The sequence below is a fragment of the Leptodactylus fuscus genome, chromosome 4 (assembly GCF_031893055.1).
Source record: "Leptodactylus fuscus isolate aLepFus1 chromosome 4, aLepFus1.hap2, whole genome shotgun sequence".
NCBI lineage: Eukaryota > Metazoa > Chordata > Amphibia > Anura > Leptodactylidae > Leptodactylus > Leptodactylus fuscus.
This window is the reverse complement of record NC_134268.1, coordinates 163502576-163525643: the sequence shown is the minus strand read 5'-3', so window position 1 is coordinate 163525643 and position 23068 is coordinate 163502576. Positions and strand designations below refer to the sequence as shown.

General features: G+C 42.6%; 1 protein-coding gene across 2 annotated transcripts; it reads left to right on the top strand.

Annotated features, from left to right (window-relative positions):
• The first annotated feature begins 368 nt into the window (after positions 1-368).
• On the top strand, positions 369-20834 carry POMGNT2 (protein O-linked mannose N-acetylglucosaminyltransferase 2 (beta 1,4-)). 2 transcript variants are annotated; one of them, XM_075271314.1, is made up of 2 exons: positions 369-712; positions 18626-20834. In XM_075271314.1, the coding sequence occupies exon 2, from the start codon at positions 18715-18717 to the stop codon at positions 20449-20451; it is 1737 nt and encodes a 578-aa protein (XP_075127415.1). In that variant the 5' UTR covers positions 369-712; positions 18626-18714; the 3' UTR covers positions 20452-20834. The 2 variants fall into 2 exon arrangements, with proteins under 2 accessions (XP_075127415.1, XP_075127416.1); XM_075271315.1 differs by lacking the exon at positions 369-712 and adding an exon at positions 14816-14898.
• The last annotated feature ends 2234 nt before the right edge of the window (positions 20835-23068 follow it).

The following is a 23068-nucleotide window of genomic DNA, read 5'->3' as shown; positions in this document are numbered from 1 at the left end:
TACAGTGAATACTGCTATTTCCTGTTTATCGGTGGAAGGCGTGACGTACATCACGACCGCAGATACTGTATCTTCATTTGCATGGATGTCCAAATACTTATTGGTAGACAGTGTATAAGCAATTACAAATAAATGTCTTTTCTGTACATAGCACTTGATAGATTTGGTAGATTTCGCCTAGCCAGAATTGCACCTATTTGACTCTCCTGTCTCGGACATGCTGTGCTCTACACCTCTCCTTCCTGAGTCTCTTTGCCTTTCCTTGCTCCTTGGGGATTTTCAGGAGCACTGCAGCAAATCATCTTTCATGCAACGGTGACCTCTGGGAAGCTAACAAATTGAGGTGAGCCAGCCAGAGCAATAAGACATCAGTGACAGACAGAGCATGCTCAGAACTAGAAAGGGGGTAGAGCTGCAAGTGACAGCTCAGTCTGCAGATGGTGCACTGAAAACAGCTATTATCATATGAATGAAACAGGCTTGCTGAGATTTCTTTAGGATTCTCCAATCACACTTAAAACAATAGGATCCCTCTTCATCCATTTTATGCAGCAGAAGACCGGCAGGTGGACTCCAGATAGTGCAGTCTTTTCTACTCTGTCCTCGGCAATATAACCTATATCTGCCTGACAGGGGTGATCTGATCCATGCTCGACAGCCTCCAAACCTCAAGCCTGCAGCTACACTGGAGCCGTAACAGTATGTTCTCATGGTAAGTATGAATGATATATTTATATACATGTAGATGCAAGACTGATACATTAATTATAATAATCATGTACACTGTGAAGAATGTATTGTAAATGAAGGTGATATTTCTATGGATCACTACACATGGCTGGAAACCTCTCACTGACGTAGCACTGGAGGTGACATCTGAGGCCTCAGCAAGGATATATATAGATCTATTCTCTCTCTATACTGTATATGTTACATGATTGTCAGACGGCTAAAGTTCTACAAACATATCCGTCAGATTAGTGTAGTTACTGTGGGAATAACCTGAATAGTCAGTATCTGCTCAGATATACACCTGTTTGACCTTGTGAATGAATTATAAATTTCCAAATATTTGGAGACTATATTAGATAACATAGCACGTAACATATATATATATATATATATATATATATATATATATATATATATATATATATAGCAATTACTAAAGTATGCAGGGTCAAATTACAAGAGTACAAAACCTACAGAAGTGTTAAGGGTTAAAATAAACCCTACAAAATCTAAAACCTGTATCAAAGCAATGTATTAAGACATTCGAAAGCGGTAGCTCATAACAGTCTACATCACCTGTATTGTTATATCTTCTGCTCTATGTGATATGGAGCAACAGCCTTAAAATATGTTTTAATATCTTGCTTTAATAAAGGTCTTATATATTTTTACATTTTTTTTTTACTTTATTTGGCTCTTTGTGGCTTCTATAGGTTATTTGAAGTTATAATTCAGACTATGAGAATGCAGCATGTGCTTGTTCCAAAGGCACAATTTTTTTTTACTTTATATTTTTGATGCTTTAGACAGCAACTGGCATCAGTCATTGTGTGGCATATGCATAAAACATTTTCCAACTCTTTCAAGTACACACAAGTGTTGGAAATTGATCACAGCAAATAGCAGTAATAACTGGTCTTATATGCATATTCTTCACACGCACTGAGACATTTTTATGAATATCTTGTACATCTGAGACAGATTTGTGCCATTTTCACTGATGAAAACATTTTTGTCCAGAAGGTAAGTTTTATAGAAGAATACGGTATTATTTCAGTCTACTGGAGAGAGTGAAATATGTCTTAGTAACATTTGGTTAAAACGAAATACGGTAACATTCCTTGAATCTGGCACCGATGAAAGGGTTATATCTATTAGGATCTTTGGATCTCATAGTCAGGCAGACTATGGCAGACTTATAAATAAATATATGCAGAAGAATCGCAGATCGAGCAGCTTGACTTTCCAGACCTGTCATAGAAGTAGCCATGGCTCCATTTATACAGTCCTTTGCCTGCACCACAATTTGTATGAGATTTCACATGAGGATGGAGGTTGATGGACAATATGGACTACTACTGTGGTAGATCTGGTCTGTGATGAGTATATATATTGGAAACCGCTCACTGACATACCATTGGAGGTGACATCTGAGGCCTCAGCAATATGGACTACTACTGTGGTAGATCTGTGATGACTATATATATATTTACTGCAGACCCACTTCAGCAGTCTGAATGTGACTTTGTGGGCATCACTTTCTGAATTTACGTGTTTTTTAAAATCTTCATTGTCCATTCATATATTACATGATCAGCCATTTATTGAATGACTTATATATAATACAACTTATTACCTGCAGAGGCCATTACAAGGAAAATACATAGTTGGTTGCAAATTTCCCTTGAGAAAACAGCCAATACACCATGCACACAATTTATGAGTCTGGTGTATTCATGAGTAGAGAGTTGCCCTCACCTCGCACAGCTCCTATCTTTATATCTACATATATTGTATCCTGTCACTGTGAGAATTCTGCCAGTTTTTGGGGTTTCCATTTTTATGGCATTCACTGCTAAGTGTATTCTGTGGGTTTTGCTGCTTTACTATTTGGAAAAGAAAACAATGAAAAAAAAAATGTTTGTGTGCTATATCCCGACACCCATAACTTTTTATATGTCATTTTTATTGGTACTATTATGTAAATACAACTTTTTGATCACTTTCTATTTCTTTTTTTATAGGGGTGATTTATTTTTTTCATTACAGTATATATTTTAATAGTTCTTGCATTCTCAGATGTGGCAATATGAAGTGGGGATGATAGGAATTTTTAATTCTTTTGGTTTTTATTTCACAAGTTTAAAAAAAAAATTGTTTATTTTTAAACCTGTAGAAGGTTTGATAGCTCATGCAATATATTGCATTATACTGTCAGATTGTGGTGCTTCTATTACACCCTGCTTATGGCAGTGTGTAATAGAAGTTCTATAATAACAAGCCTGGGAGACATCAATAGGCTCGCGGTTGTGATGAAATCAATGGTGTGCCCAGTGCCGTAACTAGGAATGGCGAGGCCCCGTGGCAAACTTTTGAAAAGACCCCGGAGTATAATGATGGCAGTGTTTGTGGGGTTTGCGGGCTTGTGGTCTTACTTACCGATCCTGGCTCTTGCTCACAGCCACATCCGAAGAAAGGGAGGCATTGGCGGCTGTGAGCAGGAGCCAGGATAGGTAAGCAAATAGGGCCCATTGCTTGCTGGACTTACTCCAGCAGGTAAAGGCCTATTAAAAAAAAGGAAAAAATCTGCTGCGGCAGCGGTGGCTGCCGCCAGGCCCCATAGTGTCCCGGGCCCTGTGGCAGCCGCTACTGCTGCTACCCCGGTAGTTACGCCCCTGGGTGTGCCGTTTATTCCAAAGATGACGGTGCCCAGGTAGTGTAATAGCTTTTCACCACTGAATCTAACAGGTTAAACAGCTGCAATAGGCACACTCACAGCTGTCAGCACCTGATGCATATAGAGTGGGCTCAGCGCCTGAGTACCATCTTTTCCACGCCTCCACAATAACCCCCAATTTATCATCTCCCACTGTATCATCTTTCTCCCCATTATTATTTACCCCTCCCCGAATTACTCCTCCTTACTACATATCATCTCTCTCCTACAGTATATTCACCCCTCCCTCCCATATAAACTCTATCCTCCAGCATATTTACCCCTTCCCCACATACAATCTCTATCCCTCAGTATTTTTACCCCTCCCTCTCATATAAACTCTATTCTCCAGTACATTTGCCCCTCCACCACATATAATCTCTATCTTCCAGTATATTATCCCCTCCCCCATATATTATCTCTCTCTCCAATATATTTATCCCTCCCCCACATCTCTCTCTCCCAAATATATTTACCCTTCTCCTCCAGATCAATGCTACCCTCTAGTGCATTTGCTCCTCCTTCACATATAATCACTATCGCCCAATATATTTATCCCTTCCCCCATATATATCACCTCTATTCTCATATATTTACCCCTCCCTCACATATCAACTCTATCCCCCAGCATCATTTCAACCCAACAGAAGGCAACTATTTTATCTTCTCATTGACATCCTAATCCCGCTTCTCACTTCAGTAGAGGTGGTTAGCAGACAATACCCCAGCTCTCCAGGATCTTGTACTTTGTCCCCAGAGCAGAATCCTGTTTCCTCTCACATTACAAGATCCTAGAGAGCTAAAGATATAAGATTCTGATCATTCCTGCAGCAGGGAGCATGACTATGCTGCAAGTTTGGAGGGATTGTGGTTCCAATGAGAAGGTAAACCAGCCTCCTTCTGTTGGTAAGCGGCAATGAAATTTGTATTGAGGTTATATTTTTATATCGGCTGCAACAACTCCTGGATTTAGTAGCTGCATAGGTTACACACCGCTAAGGCCTGCCATGGCCCCCAGCACCAAATAAGGCTAGGTTCACACTAGCGCTCCATCTCCATTGGGGGTCTCTGTCCCCCTTCCTGCTGGAAAAATGCAAAGAGAAAAAGTCCTGCAAGCAAGAGTTTTCTCTCCACATTTTTAGGTGGAAACCAAGCAGACCCCACTATAATTAATGGGGTCCACGGGTTTCCAAAGGTAACCGCTTTTTGAGTGGTTTAGGATTCCTTTATTCTTCAAATTTTCTGGTGTAAGTTAGAATGTTAATGTCCACCACTTTTTAACTCTCCATTCTGGGCAGGAACGTGCGTCTGATTAAAAAAAAAAAGAGTCCTGAGTCCATTCATAAGTCACTCGTTCCCTGTGCATTATGCCAGCCTTAGTAAATCTGCCCCAATGTGCTGCTACAGAAGAGGCTGAGTGACGTAATGGTCTCATGGTCCTCCAGTTTCCACCATGTTATTGACAGGAGCACTATGCAAAAAACACAGGAAGCTGAAAGAACAGGGTAGGACAACTTTACTTAAAAAGATAATGGTGCTGAAGGGTCAAGGATACTATATAGTACGTATTAATATGCGCCCATCATTCTAAAGTTAGTTTATAGTGTACAACCCCTTTAAATGAATAAAATACAAGTTAAACTCAATCTTCTCAATAATTGTACTTCAGTCTGGTCAGTTTTTCCTACTGTTTAATATGCTGCTCAAAGACAGAACACCAGGGTCTGTTTAATGAAATGCCCTCTAAGTCCGGGGCCCCACGGGCCGGAAACGCAGCGATTTTCCCGCGGCAGAAACGCCGCAGGATAAATCGCAGCGTTATACAGTACTTGCAAAGTGGATGGGATTCATGCGAATCCCATCCCAACTTTGCGGAAGAAATCGCAGCGTGGACATGCTGCGATTTCCAACACCGTTGTGGTTTTGGAAATCGCAGCATGTCAATTATATCTACGGAAACACAGGCAGCTTTCCCATAGATATAATGGTAAGAGAAAGTCCACAGAGGAAAACTTCATGAACTTTCTCTTCAAAGCGCTGCGGGAAGAACCGTAATGCGTTCACGCAGTGGTTCTTCCCGCAGCACTTTAGCGTTGCGTTTACGGCCCATGGGGCCTTAGCCTAAGGATAGATTTACACATGGCAGATTTGTTGCTCCATTACACTAATCTGAATGGATCCTATATAAATTCATGTGTCTGCCCTCAAAACAGCAGCAATCAGATGAATGGGACTGAATTTCAACAAAACATCGTTCACGTGTGAATGTACCCTAACTGCTATTCTCCGCCAAGTGTTCTTCAACATTATTTTCCAGAATTATGCTGGTAACAAATGCTGGATTTTCCAATGTGTTCAAATCTACGCTTTAATTTCAGTTCTGGTCTGGTGGACAACAAAAAAGTTGAGAACAATAGATCATATAAATAACAGACAAGAATGGAGCCCACTGACTATAATGTGTCAGGTGTCCACTGTGAGTCTACTTTTTCATCTGAAATTGTTGGAAGAAAAAGTTGGGCATGCAGCAGTTTTTTATCCAGCAATTCCTGACAGATGGACACATGGCGCCAATATCAACTAACACTTACCCATAAATCATAACTACGCTGGATATAAAGTAACAAAATACCTGATGATGATTGTGATAGGATTCACAATCCCTTGCCAAGTTTGAGTACCGTTGTCTCATTTATCATTTAGATCTAGTACTATTAGATGATGTGAACACTGTGGGCATGCTGAATATTATATCAGATAACAAGGAATACATTAATATATAAATGCTTGTTTAAAAGGAGGAAGCTAGCTTTCAGTCCCAGAAGTAAAAGCTTTTAGACCTCGATGAGCATAATATGCATATCAACAGATTTATACATTAGGTCTTTTTGTCTGGTTTTATAGTAAATACAGCATGAAAAGTACAATAAGTCCTAAAGGCTTCCCAATTAATTACTGGCTGTTTAGCTATAGAGATACATGGCAATGCCTCAAATATCTCTCGCCAGTTAAAATGGGGCATGTCGGTGAGACCTTAGTTGTAGATGATGATAAATGCAACAATAGTATTGGCCGCAACAATGCAAAAATATATTAGGAGCTAAATAAAATGGGGGAAAAAACCAAAACAGAATTGGAGCATGCAGATTAGTAGAGATACTGGAGCCAGAAGAAGAAAAGGCTCAATAACAATAATAGACCAAATGCCATCTAAAGGCTAATGAATACCGCATGAGGCTATGAACACATTGCATTAGATGCATGGGCCTAAAAGATGACCTGAATGACCTTTTTGCTATATATCAGTATACCTCTGTTACTACTGGGTAGTTAAGGGTAGTACCTGCTCTTTTAGAAACAGTTACACGGCTACAATACGGAGATATTGGGGGGAATTTACTAGGACATGTATGCCAGAAAACTAGTGTTCAGGTGGCACATCTTTGGCACAGTGGGCAAAGCTGGGTGATATATGGACCCCTCGGGCCATCAGATTTACAGACACCCAAGAAAACATGTGACCAAACACATTAAAAGCATTAAACACATTAAATCATTAAACGACGTTCAGCGGTGAGGAATGCCTCCCCTCCTCCTGACAGCATTTGTCCATAGACTAGTACTGGGGGGGGGCGAAAAGGGGCACCCTCTCTCACAGTACAGTGCAATAGACGCTACTGAGAGGAGAGGCGTTCCTGACTGACTGTCGGAAACGCCCCTTCTGACACTGAAGAGCTACGGTACCGGCACCGATAGCTCTTCAACAGGGGCACAGAACACGAAAGCCGATAATGCGCTGAATTCAGTGGTGTATTACACCACATGTGCCTGAGGACGTGAAAGGTCCTCTTTAACAGCTAGCACACTGACCCATTATTCTCTGTGGTTCCAAACGTACATTATCTCAGGTCCGAGATAAAATTGAAAACAAATTGAAGTTTATTGGTTGCTATGGGCATCAAGTCCAGTTTTGTTTCTTTTTTTAAATTTTTTTTTTTTTTAAAATGTAGATTGTGAGCCCCACATAGGACTCACAATGTACATTTTTCCCTATCAGTATGTCTTTTTTGGAATATGGGATGGAAATCCATGCAAACACGGGGAGAACATACAAACTCCTTGCAGATGTTTTTTTGTCCTTGGCGGGATTTGAACACCAGGACCCAGCGCTGCAAGGCTGCAGTGCTAACCACTGAGCCACCGTGTGGCCCCAGTCCAGTTTTGTTTCTGTTCAAAATATTGTGTGTGGCTTGTTAACATACTTATTTGGTACAATTTTAGTGTCAGCCATTCACTAGCAGTAATGTAGCATGTTATATCATTTCCATTATTATGTCCCTTACAAGCTGTGCACTTACTTGATAATTTATTAATGCTTTCCAGCCAGTTGTCAGACTAGAATATAATGGCCTCACATTGCTAGCACTGTATTATTTATCAGATGATATATCCTGCCACTTGATATGCCTTATGGCATTTCACTTCATCCCTTGCAGAGTGGAGACGGAGCCCATCTGATGCACAGTTGTATGCTGTCTGTTACGGTGCCTGGCGAAACTTCCAGTCTTCCAATTGTAATAATTTTACAAATTTTGAAAATTCAAAGTAATAAAAGAACAAGAGTAGAAGACTATCTGGGAACACAAACTGGTTCAGTCTGTGTGTGTGTGTGTGTGGGGGGGGGGGGGTAACTACTACATGGGAGAGAAATTTGGGAATGTGGAACTCAACGCACTGCCAGTTTTGTAGGTACGTGCTTTGGTTGCAGAGATATTGGTGCTGTTTTGGCTGCAGCTATCTCTGCACTGGCAGAGAGGAATAGCCCCCTGACAGTACAAGCCTGTAGAAGTGTACCGTCAGGGGGCTGTTCCTCACTGCCTAGCCATGACACTGAGCTGTAAGGCTGGTCCCTATGACAATATACTGAGGGACAATATACTGAGGGACAATATACTGTGGGGTGTATGTGGAGCACATTAAACTTTTGTGGCAGATAAAAGAGGCATTAACCTGTGGGGGGAAATAGAGGGGGACATTAAACTAAGAGCATATATGGGTTATATTAAACATTGGGGCAGATAGAGGAGGATATTAAACTTTGGAGACAGATAGAAGGGGCATGAAACTGTGGGAGCAGATGGAGGCGGCATTAAACTGGGGGCAACTTGAGGGGGACATTAAACCTGGGGGGTAGCTGGAGGAGAACATTAAAATGGGGCAACTGGAGGGGGACATTAAACTGAGGGCAACTGGAGGAGGACATCAAACTGGGGGCAGCTGATGGGGACATTAATGCCCCCCAGTTTAAAGTCCCACTCCAGCTGTCCCTACGGTTTAATGTTCCCCACCAGCTAACCCCACAGTTAGTTTAATGTCCCTCTCCAGCTGCCCCAGTTTAATGTCTCCCTCTAGTTGCCACCAGTTTAAACTGGGGCAGCTGGAGGGGAACATTAAACTGTGGGTGCATCAGGAGGGAGACTTTATACTGTGGGGTCAATTTGAGGAGAACATTATAATGCAGTGGCATATATTATTAGGGTTATTGTGTGGGAATCGGAATAGGCGGAGTCAGTTTAGAAATGGGTAGAGCTAAATGTGAATTTTTTGTCCCTCTTTCTGTCCTTTAAAACTTGGGAGGTATGTAAAGATTCCTGTGTTGCAACCTTTACAGAGACAAGTTACAGCGGTATTAGTGGTCATGCAGAGCCCTGTGCGGTCAATATCTGTAACTAAATGGTCACTGTATGGTGGTAATACTGGGGTATATGTTTGTCCCCTGTGCTAAACACCTAGCTAGGCCTCTGGAGGCAGAAAAATATTTTACATGAAGTGTGTGTATATTCTTTATAATATCACCAAGAATGTATGGTAGGATTATATTCTGTGTATTTCAATTACATTAGGTCTGTCCATTTATATAATGCCTATTTGCTTACTATCTGAGTTTGTCCAGCAGGCCTCTGACAAAAGTTGCTGGCACCTGTCACTTGGTGAAGAGTGCGGCAAATGTATTTTGTGCTGCTTCTATTGACTTCCATGTAAGCTCTATAAATATGAATGGCTGGCAGATGAAAACAGAACAAATGTACATCAGTAAATGTAGGAATTTGGTTCTCTGCATCACAAAAAGCCCCCTATAAAGATAATAGTACAGAATTTTGGATTAATTTACAGTGTATAGTGCTGACACCGCTAGTTCTATTTCTAACGAAGCCCAGCTATAAGGACCCATTACTGTAAGTCACTAAAAATTCTGGCTTGTGGCTAAATCTGTGTGGTCTCCAACCTTTAACCCCTTTCAGTTGCAGCATATTTTCGATTTTTTTTTTTTTAATTTCCTCTTCACATTCCAAAAACCATAACATTTATATTTTTTTATTCACATATCTATATGGCCTTATTTTCTGCAGGATAAATTGTACTTTCTATTGTCACCATTGATAAGTCTGTGTGATGTTTCCTGAGCACTGTGTGATATTTGTAAAGAAGGGGAAGGGGAGATCAGGGAAGGCTGATGGCTGCTCATCATCAGCAGCAGCAGCAGCAGCCTTCCTTAGGGTGCATTCACACTGAGTAAACGCTAGCTTATTCTGAACATAAAACACGTTCAGAATAAGCGGCGTCTAAAGCAGCTCCATTCATTTCTATGGGAGCGGGGATACGAGCGCTCCCCATAGAAATGAATGGGCTGCTTCTTTCACTCCGTGCAGTCCCATTGAAGTGAATGGGGAGTGCCGGCGTGTACGCTCCGGCATGTGCAGAGCTTGCCGTATACGTTTTATGTTCAGAATAAGCTAGCGTTTACTCAGTGTGAATTCACCCTTACTCTCACCTCCCCCTTCTTTACACATATCACACAAGCAGTGCTCAGGGAACATCACAGATACTTTCGGGTGCACCTTGCTGGATAATTAGCATATCAATTAAAGCAGAGCCCCAGAGTAAAATAAGAAAAAAAAATACAAGTTGATGGTCCACATTCATTTTGAATCTTATACAATACAAATTTACTGTCTAGTAACTATATGACTAATAATTGTTTCTTCAGACTCCAGAGTATAACAACCGGAGGCCAAGGGGAGGTGATCAAACATAAAAAAACCTGCGTTACTCACCTCTCTTGGACTTCAGCATAACTCCCTGCTGTCTGTAGGTTGGCCCGTCTGACTGACATCTGGGAACACTGAGGCTTGTGATTGGGCCTCAGTGAGCCAGATTATGTCCCTGACAACAAGCAGATGCCCCGAAAAGAACACAGAACCGGGTTTTAGAGTCCAGGAGAGGTGAGTAAAACAGTTTTTTTTTAATGTTTGATCACCTCCCCTGGCCCTCCGGTTATTATACTCTGGGGTCTGAAGAGACAATTATTAGAGAATAATATAGTTATTAGACAATACATTTATATTGTATATAATTTAAAATGAATGTGGCCCATCCACTTCTAATTTTTTCTGTGTGGTGCATTTGCCCGGCCAAGTTGAGAACCCTGTTCTAAGCCCTCCTTGATAGTATTGTATTTGTATGTATTTTACCATTTTGACTCAGTCAGCAGCTAAGCATGGATTTGTATGGTAAAAATAAACTGACCATATATTACAGATTTTGGAAGTTGCCTTATCTTGACAGATATTGATGTATCACAGATATACTTTACTTTAAAGGGATCCTATCACTCAGACATGATTTCTTCTAAGTTTCACGTCGGAATAGCCTTAAGAAAGGCTATTCGTCTCCTATCTTTCGTTGTCTTCTCTGCGCCGCCGTTCGCCTACAATCCCGGTTCTTGTCAGTATGCTAATGAGCTCTCTCGCAGCATTACAGGCGGGCCCCAGCGCTCAGACAGCTTTGGGAGCGTCCCCAATGCTGTGAGAGAACTCTCTCCAGTGCCGCCTCCTCTTCTTCAGCAGCGTCATCTTCCTCCTATTCTTCTGGCGGTGGGTTGTAACTTCTAAGGCCTCGGGCCTTGGGCGGAGCATCCACACATGCCCACAGGCCACAAGAAAATGGCTGCTTGCACAGTATTGGAAGTATTATCATGTTAACATAAGACGACAATCTCCAACAAAAATAACATGAATGATGTCCATAACTAGAGATGAGCGAACAGTGTTCTATCGAACACATGTTCGATCGGATATCAGGCTGTTCGAGATGTTCGATTCCATACGGACACCACGTGGCAAACTCCAAAAAAATTCAATTCCCCTCCCACCTTCCCTGGCGCTTTTTTTGCACCAATAACAGCGCAGGGGAGGTGGGACAGGAACTACGACAACGGGGGCATTGAAAAAAATCAGAAAAAGTCATTGGCTGCCGAAATCAGGTGACCCCCATTTTAGACGAATAGTGGATTTCAGATCCGGGTCATATGAGAATGTGAACTTTGTGACTATGAGATAGGGATAGCTGTACAGGCAGGGATAGCTAGGGATAACCTTTATTTATGTGGGAATGTTATTAAAAATAATTTTTTGGGGCTCTATCGGGTGTGTAATTGTGATTTTTGTGAGATAAACTTTTTCCCATAGGAATGCATTGAGCAGCGTTGATTGGCCGAATGAGATACAGAAGACGTGCAGAGACTTAGCAGTGTTGAGCCAGTTCTGCTCAACTACACCGTGTGCTGGTCAGCACTGCTGTGCGAGCTCGGCACACACTCAGCTCTGCATCACCGCTGGCATTGGCCGGCGTTGATTGGCCAGTATACAGAATCAGTATACAGAATCAGCAGAGCTTAGTGTGTGCCGAGCTCACACAGCAGAGCCGACCGGCACACGGTGTAGTTGAGCAGAACTGGCTCAACACTGCTGAGTCTCTGCACAGCAGTGGTGAGTGTGTGCACTCGCTCAGCTCGGTTGCATCACCGCATACCCATAGGAATGCATTGGCCAGTGTCCAGCCAATCAGCGCTGGCTCTGCCGGAGGAGGCGGAGTCTAAGGATGGACCTGAATGGAGACTGGTATGGAGCGATCTTAGACTCCGCCTCCTCCGGCAGAGCCAGAGCTGATTGGCCAAATTCTGAAGACTGGCCAATCAGCGCTGGCCAATGCATTCCTATGGGAAAAAGTTAGCTTGCGAAAATCGCAAGCTGACAGGGATTTCTATGTAATAAAGTGACTTTTATGCCAGACATGCTTCCCCTGCTGTCTCAGTGTCATTCCAGGGTGTTGGTATCATTTCCTGGGGTGTCATAGTGGACTTGGTGACCCTCCTGAGACGAATTTGGGTTTCCCCCTTAACGAGTATATGTTCCCCATAGACTATAATGGGGTTCGAAACCTGTTCGAACAGTCGAACAGTGAGCGGCTGTTCGAATTGGATTTCGAACTTCGAACATTTGGGTGTTCGCTCATCTCTATCCATAACCTATAACCATTCTTGGGGGTGCTTTCACACTTGCATTGTTTTAGTCTGTTCTTCTTGCCATTGTAGAACAGAAGGCCATTCTGACAATAAAATGGATCCATCTAATGAAGGGCTACAGTAAATATTGAGTGAGCCCATTAACTGTATAATGGGGTCCATTGGGTATCTGTTGTTTGGTAGACGAGAAAGTCATATCTGAGGGACTTTTTCAACTCCAATTTTACGCTGGGTTCACACCAGCGCCTGAACTCTGTTGTCAGGTTTCCGTCTTCTGCATGCAGAAGACGGAAACCTGTCATGCCGAGTCCGGATGTGAGTGCCAGTGAGTGTTTTATGCGCTCCGCAGCAAAACCGTTTTTTTTTTTTAAAACCGGACACAGAGTACTGCATGTCCGACTCTGTGTCCGGTTTAAAAAAAAAAACAGTTTCTCCGCGGAGAGCATAAAACGCCCACTGGCGCACACTTTTCAAGCCCATTCAAATGAATGGGATTGAAACATGCCGGCAGGTTTCCGTCTCCTGCCCCTGTTTTGTGCAGAAAACGGAAACCTGCAGAATGGAGTACGGGCGCAGATGTGAACGAGCCCTTAGATGGACTCTGCACCGGAGGCTCAACGCACATATGAACTGACCTTTAGGGCCCCTTCACACGGCATAAGTGCGCCACTCATTTAGACACATATACATGTGTCCGAACGCGGCGCTTCAAAACAGAGCCCATTGATTTCAATGGGAAGCGCGCATGTATGCTGATATACGCACGCTTCCCAATGAAATCAATGGGCTCTGTTTTGAAGCGCCACGTTTGGACACATGTATACGTGTCTAAATGAGCGGCGCACTTACGCTGTGTGAAGGGGCCCTTAGGCTCTTCACATTTCTAGCATAGTTCAGGTTTTGACTGATCTGTTTTATTGACGGATCAGTTTTTTATTTATGCTAACTGAAGGCTTCTGCTCGCAGGCAGTTTTCCCACCATCAATGGTACGATTTAGGTAAAGGGAAGTCTTATTGAATAGGCTTCAGTTTACATCAGCCAAAAACGGATCGGTCAAAAATCAATTCAGAGGCGGACCTTGAAGTTCCAATGCAAAATATGTAAGAAGGCCCCCACTTACCATATGACGTCTAGAATACTGGTGTCTTATGTAATAGCAGTGGTTCTCAACCTTTCCAATGCCGTGACCCCACAATACAGTTCCTCATGTTGCGGTGACCCCAAACTAAAAAATAACGGCGTGCATTCCAGCTGAATAGCGCTGCTGCAAACGGTAGCGCGGCTTCTCAGCGGCTGCCGTTAAAGCCATCGGAAATATGTGTTTTCCGATGGCTTTAGGCGACCCCTGTGTTTTGGTCGTCCGACCCCCACCGGGGTCGCGACCCATGTGTTGAGAACTGCTGTGTTAGGGCTACACCTCTGAGTTCACAAAGAATCAGACCTGATGCTGAACTGCACGGGCAGGACACAGATGTCAGGGCCAGCGAGCATGGCCGCAAAACCAGACACAAATAGGATCTGTACTGAGTTTTGCAGTTAGGACTGTGGACATGCACATGGATATCATGATTGTGTGCTTGTGTCAATAGAAATGAATGGGTCTTTGTGCTATCCGGAGAGCACACTGAGCTAGCACAAGGTCAGGTGTGATGTCCTCTTATTTTTTTGATCCTCCTGGATCTCTAAAAACACCAGCCTGTGTGAATGTAGCCTTATGCACCCAGTGCTGCACCCTGTTCCCAGCACACACAGAGCTCTGCATGAGGCGCACACCACACAGAGCTCTGCATGAGGAGCACAGCACGCACTTCTTCGTCCATCTACCCCTGTAATATAGAGGTTTGTATGTCTGACAATACACAGCACATCCTGCAGGGAGCACTGCTGGACCATGTACGGACAAGCCGCAGCCAGACTCATCCCATGTGACTAATCACGTGCTCGTGACGTCATCAAAGGTCCTTTAGCATGCTAAGATGTTGTCATGAAAGGTCCTTCAGCCTCCTATCATCTGCAGCTGGAGTTTCTGGAGGATTTCTCCTGGTTCATTCCTATCTACCTATGTGAGGCTGGCTTCATGAGCAGGTAATGGGGGAGCCTCAGGAATACACAGCAGTACTGAGCCATGTACACACCTGGAGTTAGCTTGCATGTGACTGATCACGTGGTCATGATACCTTTAACCCCTTAATAACTGAGCATGTTTTAGGCTTAGGGTACATTCATGCGGTGCACTTGGGGTGTTTTGGGGAGAATACAGTTTTCATTCTTGATCTGTTTTTTGGAATTTAGTTTTTCAGTTGAAAGCTGTATTTATTTCCTTCTTTAAGACCGGATACACACCTGCATTGGAGACTTCGTCACAGATTCCACCTAAAATCAGCGTAGAGAAAAGTCCTGTAAACCGGCAGAAACTGGCCAGAATATAAAAATAGTATTTTTTAAGCAGACAGTGTGGGATCCTAGCGTCACCTGTAAAGTAAAGAAACTGCCTCAAAGCGGTGTGCGTTTTTTCCCCCAAGCAGTCGTAACTGTGGCCAACTTCACCCTGTGAATGCACTCTTAAAGGGTTATTCCTTAAAGGGGTGTCCTGGAGTTCCAGATCTGGGGGAGGAAGCTGGGGAATTGGCGGTGTCAGGAAAGGACCCAGGAGGTCACCGGTGATATATCTGAGTGAAGTCTCATGTCCCAGTGGTTATGTGTATCAAGGATGAAACAAGGTCCCTAGCCACTAGACCAGACATTGGCAGGGAACACTTTCCCCGGTTTCCTGCCAGGGATCTGGAGTTCCTGTACAATCCCTTTAGGCTAAGGCCTCATGTAGTGGACCACAGCAAAAAAGCTCAGCGCTTTCTGCTTCCATTATACTTATAGAGGAAACCGCTGGCATTTTCGTAGGTGTAACTGACATGCTGCAATTTCCAAAACCACAACAATTTTGGAAATCGCACCTTGTCCACTGCACTTAGGGGATTCGCTAGAATCCCATCCATCTCACAGTGAATGTAAAATGTTGAATTTTTTTTCCAAGGCGTTTACATCACATGGGACCCCGCCTTAAGGAGGACCTTTCATGAGTTGGGGCATGTGCGGTTTTATACACCGCTGGAAAGCCAACAATGCGCTGAATTCAGCACACTGTCAGCTTTCACGATCTGTGCCCCAGGTGAAGAGCTATCAGTACCGGTACCGTAGCTCTTCACAGTCAGAAGGGTGTTCCTGACAGTCAGTCAGGAACGTCCTTCTGCACAGCAGCGCCTACTGTGAGAGCGGGAAGGAACGCCCCCTCCCCTCCTGATAGTGCTTGTCTATGGACAATTAATTAATATGAACCTACTCACATCGATTATTTCAGTTTTCTTGCAGCGATGCCACCTTGTCTCACATTGACTAAAGGGAGCATGTCACTTATTCAATGCTAACGAAACGTGAATAACTAACAATTCAGTGGCCTAACATGGTATATAAATAGGGATCGAGATATGTAAAAACAGAAGTGTTTTTAAAATAATTGTTTGTTGTTTGGAATCATTTATAATGTTCAATTAATCGTGATTTTGATTTGGGTCGTAATCGCTCAGCCCTATGTTATTTTTTGTGTCAGTACTATTACTACTATAACCAAATCATCTATTTTTGTTACCATATTCTAAGCTATAATTTTAATTGGGATCCGATGAGGTTTGTTTTTATTTGCAAAATACATTTGCTCTTTTTATTGCCGCTATAATGGGATACATATGACTTTTTGATTGACCTTTATTCCATTTTTTTAGGATAAAGATTGAACAAAAACCATTGCCAGGCTATGGCTTAAATATATGATTTATAGGAGTCCTCAAATTGGGACAGTCATTGAAAAAAAAGGGCTGCAGCACTCTTTTATCCATCTTAGGGCCCGTTCCCACGGAGTAACGCTGCGCTCATTCTGACATGTAAACACGTGTCAGAGTGAGCGTTTCAAAACAGAATCTCACTGACTTCAATGGGTTCCATTTATTGCGTGTAACACATTGAAATCAATGGGTTAAAAAGCCTCCCATTGATTTCAATGTGTAGCGCGCGTAAGAAGGAAACCCAATGAAGTCAATGGGATTTTCTTTAGAAGCGCTTACTCTGACACGTGTTTACTAGAGATGAGCGAGTACTGTTCAGATCAGCCAATCCGAACAGCACGCTCGCATAGAAATGAATGGACGTAGCCGGCACGCGGGGGGTTAAGCGGCCGGCCAACGTCAAAGCGGAAGTACCAGGTGCATCCATTCATTTCTATGGAGCGTGCTGTTCGGATCGGCTGATCCGAACAGTACTCGCTCATCTCTAGTGTTTACGTGTCAGGATGAGTGCAGCGGCTACCCCCCTAGACACTGATCTTATAGCTAGAATGAAGTTCATATGTGGCATGGAATTCCTTACCGCGTCTCTTAACCATACTCTAGACCAAAGGTGCCCAATACGTCGATCGCGATCTACAGGTCGATCGCAAAGGACATGTGGGTTGATCGCAAGATGCAGCCAGGGATCCCCGGTGTCTGCTTGTTCACAGTGCAAGCTGAGAGTCGACTCTCAGCCTGCGCTGTGAACAAGCACTCCGGACACTTGCAGGCCGGGCAGCAGCAGCTCTGGGGGATGACACGCTCCCCGCTCTTATGGATGTCAGACGGGGCTGCCGCAGCCCCAGCCTGCCAGTGTCCAGAGATAACTCTCAGCCTGCGCTGTGAACAAGCAGACACCAAAGATCCCTGGGCAGCCACAGAACGCTGTCTCCTGCTCTCACGCTCCGCCCGACCCTGCCCACATGCACAGACACGCCCCACCCACAGGCCCGCCCCGGCCCCGTCCACAAGAAGTGGGTAGTAGATCTTTTGCCTTGGTCAGTTTATAAAGTAGCTCACATGCTGAAAAAGTGTGAGCACCCCTGCTCTAGACGCTTTCCAGGCTGTGTGGTCACCCTGGGATTCTTATTGTATTGACTTTTGACTCCTACCCTCCTCCGCCTCCTTCCCTCTCCCTTTTCCCTACTATATCCCTTTATGTTCCCTTTTTTTGCTTGATTGTTTGATGTTTTGAATTTACTTGACTCCTTTGTATGTTTCCTTTACAAAATCTTTAATAAAAATTACAGTTTAAAAAAAACAAAAACAATGAGCGCAGCGTTACCACGGGCCCTTAGGGTCTATTCAGATCACGTTTTTCATGTCCTTTTACATACACATCAGTGTTAATGAAGAAAAACGGATCAGTTTCTGCCTTTTTTTTTTTAATGGACACAAAATCGTACAATATAACAAAAAAAGAAAGGTAAGAAAAACACGCAAAATAATAAAAAGAATTTTTTTATTGAAGACATGATAAAAAAAAAACATATAATGAATAAATACAAAGACAGATACAGCAGTGCGAAAGCACAAATGTCAGCAAAAATAGGGCAAGGTGACCAATATGAACCCCACCTTTTTAGAAAAAAGTCGTATACCAGATTTTGAGTCCGTCCAAAATAACAAACAGAAATTGACAATTTTTTTTTAAAAATTGTGTCTATATAAATGGATGATCATCAGTTTGCATCCTTAAAAACGTGATCGGAATAGACCCTTAGTCCCTTAGTATGACACACATGAGGGTTGCGCATAAACCTTGTGTTCAAAATGCTGCCACAATCACTTTGTTTTAGCAATGGACCCCAGTCCCAGTAGTTAGACCCCCACCATGACATAAAACTAACTGATGGAATTCCTCTTCAAAGTAAAACATGGCTTTATTATTTGGAAATATTAATGTTTTTCTATTTTTTTTTTTTTTTTTTTTTTAGGTTTCCTCTACTATGTTAAGCTGGACTAATGATGACAGTCACTCCTCTTAGGCTTCCTTTTGGATATCTTTACCCATCACAACTACAGAATGAACATATCCGCTGTGTTTAATGCTCTGCTTGTGTCTATACTGGCAGCAGTATTGTGGAAATATGTCAAGTTATGGGAACAATTTTCAGTTATTGAGGAGGAGCTGGACCTTACACGTCAGTCCCAAGAGCTGTCCCAAGTACGCATAGACTATCAGGCGGCTTTATACGCTCTGGTTGAAGATGGCACTAAAATGGTTTGTACGGGTAGGATGCATACAGATCGTGTGTGTCGCTTTGAATCACTTTGTTACTCTACAGAGGCAGAGGAATTTGTCTTCTTTCACAGCAACTCCTCCATCATGTTGCCAAGCTTGGGTTCCCGACGGTTTCAGCCCGCACTACTAGACTTGTCTTCTGTCGATGACCACAATACACAATATTTTAACTTTGTTGAGCTTCCAGCAGCTGCACTGAAATTTATGCCCAAGCCTGTCTTTGTACCAGATGTTGCCCTCATAATGAATAGGTTTAATCCCGATAACCTCATGCATGTGTTTCATGATGACCTGCTACCCATATTCTACACCATGCAGCAGTTCCCAGACTTAGACCTGGACTCTCGGCTCTTCTTTATGGAGGGTTGGGGTGAAGGCTCTCACTTTGACCTGTACAAGTTTATGAGCACTAAGCAGCCTCTCCTTAAAGAGCAGTTAAAGAATTTGGGTAGGCTACTCTGTTTCACTAAGTCTTATGTTGGCTTAACAAAAATCACAACATGGTATCAGTATGGCTTTGTCCAGCCACAGGGCCCAAAGGCAAATATATTGGTTTCTGGCAATGAAATAAGACACTTTGCAAAATTCCTATTGGGTAAACTGAACATTAGCTCCGATGAAAGCACTTCTGAAGACTACATTGTACTATTCAGCCGAACAATGAATCGACTTATTGTAAATGAGGCCGAATTGCTCCTGGCTCTTGCTCAGGAATTTCAGATGAAAACCATCACAGTCTCTTTAGAGGACCACTCCTTTACAGATATTGTACGTCTGATCAGCAATGCTTCCATGCTTGTCAGTATGCATGGGGCACAGTTAGTTTTGTCTCTCTTTTTGCCAAAAGGAGCTGCTGTGGTAGAGCTTTTTCCTTATGGCGTAAACCCAGATCATTACACACCATACAAAACTCTGGCAACTCTTCCAGGCATGGAGCTCCAGTATGTTGCTTGGCAAAACAAAGAAGTGGCAAATACAATCACATACCCTGAAAGGCCATGGGAACAAGGTGGCATTATCCATCTAGATGCCAGCGAACAAGAACGTATAATGAAAAGCAAAGAAGTGCCACGTCATCTTTGCTGCCGTAATCCAGAGTGGCTTTTCCGTATCTATCAAGACACAAAGGTTGACATATCATCTCTTATTCAAGCGATAAGAAGTGTTGTTAAAACTAAGCCCGGTTCTAGGAAACAGAAGTGGGCAAATGGATTGTATCCCGGGAAGGTAAGGGACTCCAAATGCCAAGCGTCTTCCTCTGAAGCAAGTGTAACAAAGCTGTCTGTGTCTTGGCAGATTCCGTGGAATCTCAAGTATTTGAAAGTAAGAGATGTGAAATATGAAGTATGGATACAGGAGCAAGGAGAAAACACATATATGCCTTACATATTATCTTATCAGAACCACACATTTTCTGAAAACATTAAACCATCAACAACCTATTTGGTTTGGATCCGGTGCATATTCAATAAAACTCTACTTGGACCATTTGCAGACGTCTTGGTGTGCAAAACATAATACTAAGCGATTATTTATATACGTCCATTACTAGTCAAGTTTTCAATCTACTATAACAGTGCAAAGATTTGCTGTAGCATTGACGGTTCAGATTTTCTATGTCTAGAATTGTTTCTTTTCTATATATCTGTCTGCTAACTGTACACAACCTACCATAACATGTGGAAGATTTTGACTCTGAGGAATAATTCAGTAGGATGGCAACCGTGTATATACCTTTATCATAATTTAATATATTGTTTTTATAGAGACAAATTGTACAGTGTGTGTTTGTCGTTATGTGGATTATGAAGTGCATTTCATTATATATTTATTTTTAGGAAATAAAGAATGAAGATTAATTGAAAGGGTATGTTCACATTTGGATATCATTTAATATTTTCTGTATTTTCTGATCCTTTAAACACATTGGAATAGATTTACTAATACTGTCTTAAAATGCGCCAGATTTATCACAGTGGACTATGGCTTGGACTATGCCAATTTTCCTCTATGCCATGCCCCTGTTTTGTGTAAGTCATAAAAGTCCAGAATTTTGGTGTATTTTGCTTATTAATCTCCCCCATAATAGGTGCCGTAGACCAGTTCGATATTTCCAGTTATGCCAATTGGAACAGACAACTGACAAACGTCTCAGTGGTTGGAACTACTGCTGTAAAGCATTAGAAGAGTTAAATGGGTTATCCAAATGAGGGGACAATTTTGCTAAATTTATCAGAGAAAGTTGAAAAAGAAAAGAAGCAATATTCACTTTAGTGATTCCCTGGCACTCCTGTTCCAATGCTTATCAGGTCTCCTCTGGGTTATGCTCTTGATACAGTAAATGCCTGTGTAACCAAACTCTGGCCACATTGGAGATTCACTTTAGCTAGTTCTTAGGTAAGATAATCCTTTAATAGTCCCACCATGGGGAAATTTCAGTGTGTTACAGCAGCATAGCAATACAGATACAGGATAATAAGTACCGTAATATATTACAGAAGGAGACAAACATGAGCTCAGAATAGCAGATAGGAAAAAACTACAGCAGCAAAAGAAGAAGAAGAAGAAGACTTCAGGATCATTTAGCTCTCTCTCTTCGCTTGGTCTGATGTAAATTATGTAGTCTGACTGTGGTTGGGAGGAAGGACCTTCTTAGGGCCTGTTCCCACAATGTAATGCGGCGCTCATTCGGACACGTAAACACGTGTCAGAGTGAGCGCTTCAAAATAGTAACCCATTGACTTCAATGGGTTACGTCTTATGCGCGCTACACATTGAAATCATAGCAACCACAATAACTTTTACTGATGCAGACAAAGAAAGAATACTAGGAGGGGCATGTGTGGCTAACAAGTTCTCCTATAGTCTAAGGCCGGATTTACACGGAGTATTCTGGCTCGTCATTTGGTATGTAGACGCCGCAGGAGGATTTGCGGGCCGTATACGCTCCCATTGTTTTCAATAGGAGCCGGTACCGTACACACAGCGCTATTTTGCGGCCGCTACGTACCAAATGACGAGCCAGAATACTCTGTGTGAACCCGGCCTATGCCTCAGAATTTCCAACTGATCACAATGACGCTGAGCTGTGAGGCCGGCCCTTCTGACAGTTCATCAATTATTGGTACCTAAAGTACTGATATCACTGGCACCCGGCACATACTGGCAAAACTGACTGAAAGGTCCTCTTTAAGTTTAAGCATCTACCGATTTGGATTTCCACATGTAACTTCACTGCAAATGGAATCATTACTTTACTTCACAGATTTCATGGTCAATACTATAACAAGTACGTCAATGTGAAGAAGACAGGAGTAAGAGGAGTTCCCATGATGCGAGCTGCTTATCTAGTACTGAGCTACACCTTGAATATGATGACATTAACCATGGCCAGTGTGGAATTACCAGTGACCCCAAGATTAAAGTATACAAGATGCTTCTGTCTCTATTCAGTACTAAATCTATATAAAAAAAAAAAAAATATCTATCTATCTATCTATCTATCTATCTATCTATCTATCTATCTATCTATATATATATATATTGTTTGGCATGAATTCCATGTTTGTAAACAGGGCCGACTCCAGGTTTGTGTGGGCCCTTGGGCGACACAGCCTCAGTAGGCCCCTTCTGGAGTAACTTAAGCACACTGGAGCAAAAAAAAAATAAAAATAAAAATTGGTTGTTTTTTGATGAGGGAGACTGAATGGAGTGTAATACAGTCCATTTTACACAAGTAGATACATCCTGTTAAGACATTGGAGAGTAAAGAGGAATTTGAAGCGGACATCTGTCCCGAGTTCTTTATTTTCTTTCCCCCTGGCTCACGGAGCAAAATCCAGCAGGACACCTTTTCCTGCTCTAATTAGTTTCAATAGGAGGCAGAATAATTAAGGAATCTGCTGCTGATTGAGGGGTGAAATCCACTGCAAAATCAGTGACAGATTCCACCAGGGCCTGATATTGCTAATAGTGCCACTCCACAGTCTCGCCTGTGCCCCCACACAGTATCATATGCTCCACACTGGCCCCACACAATATCATATACTCTGCAGTGGCTCCCACCCAGTATTATATGCCCACAGTGCCCCCCTACACAGTAATATATGATCTACAGTGGCACACACACAGTATT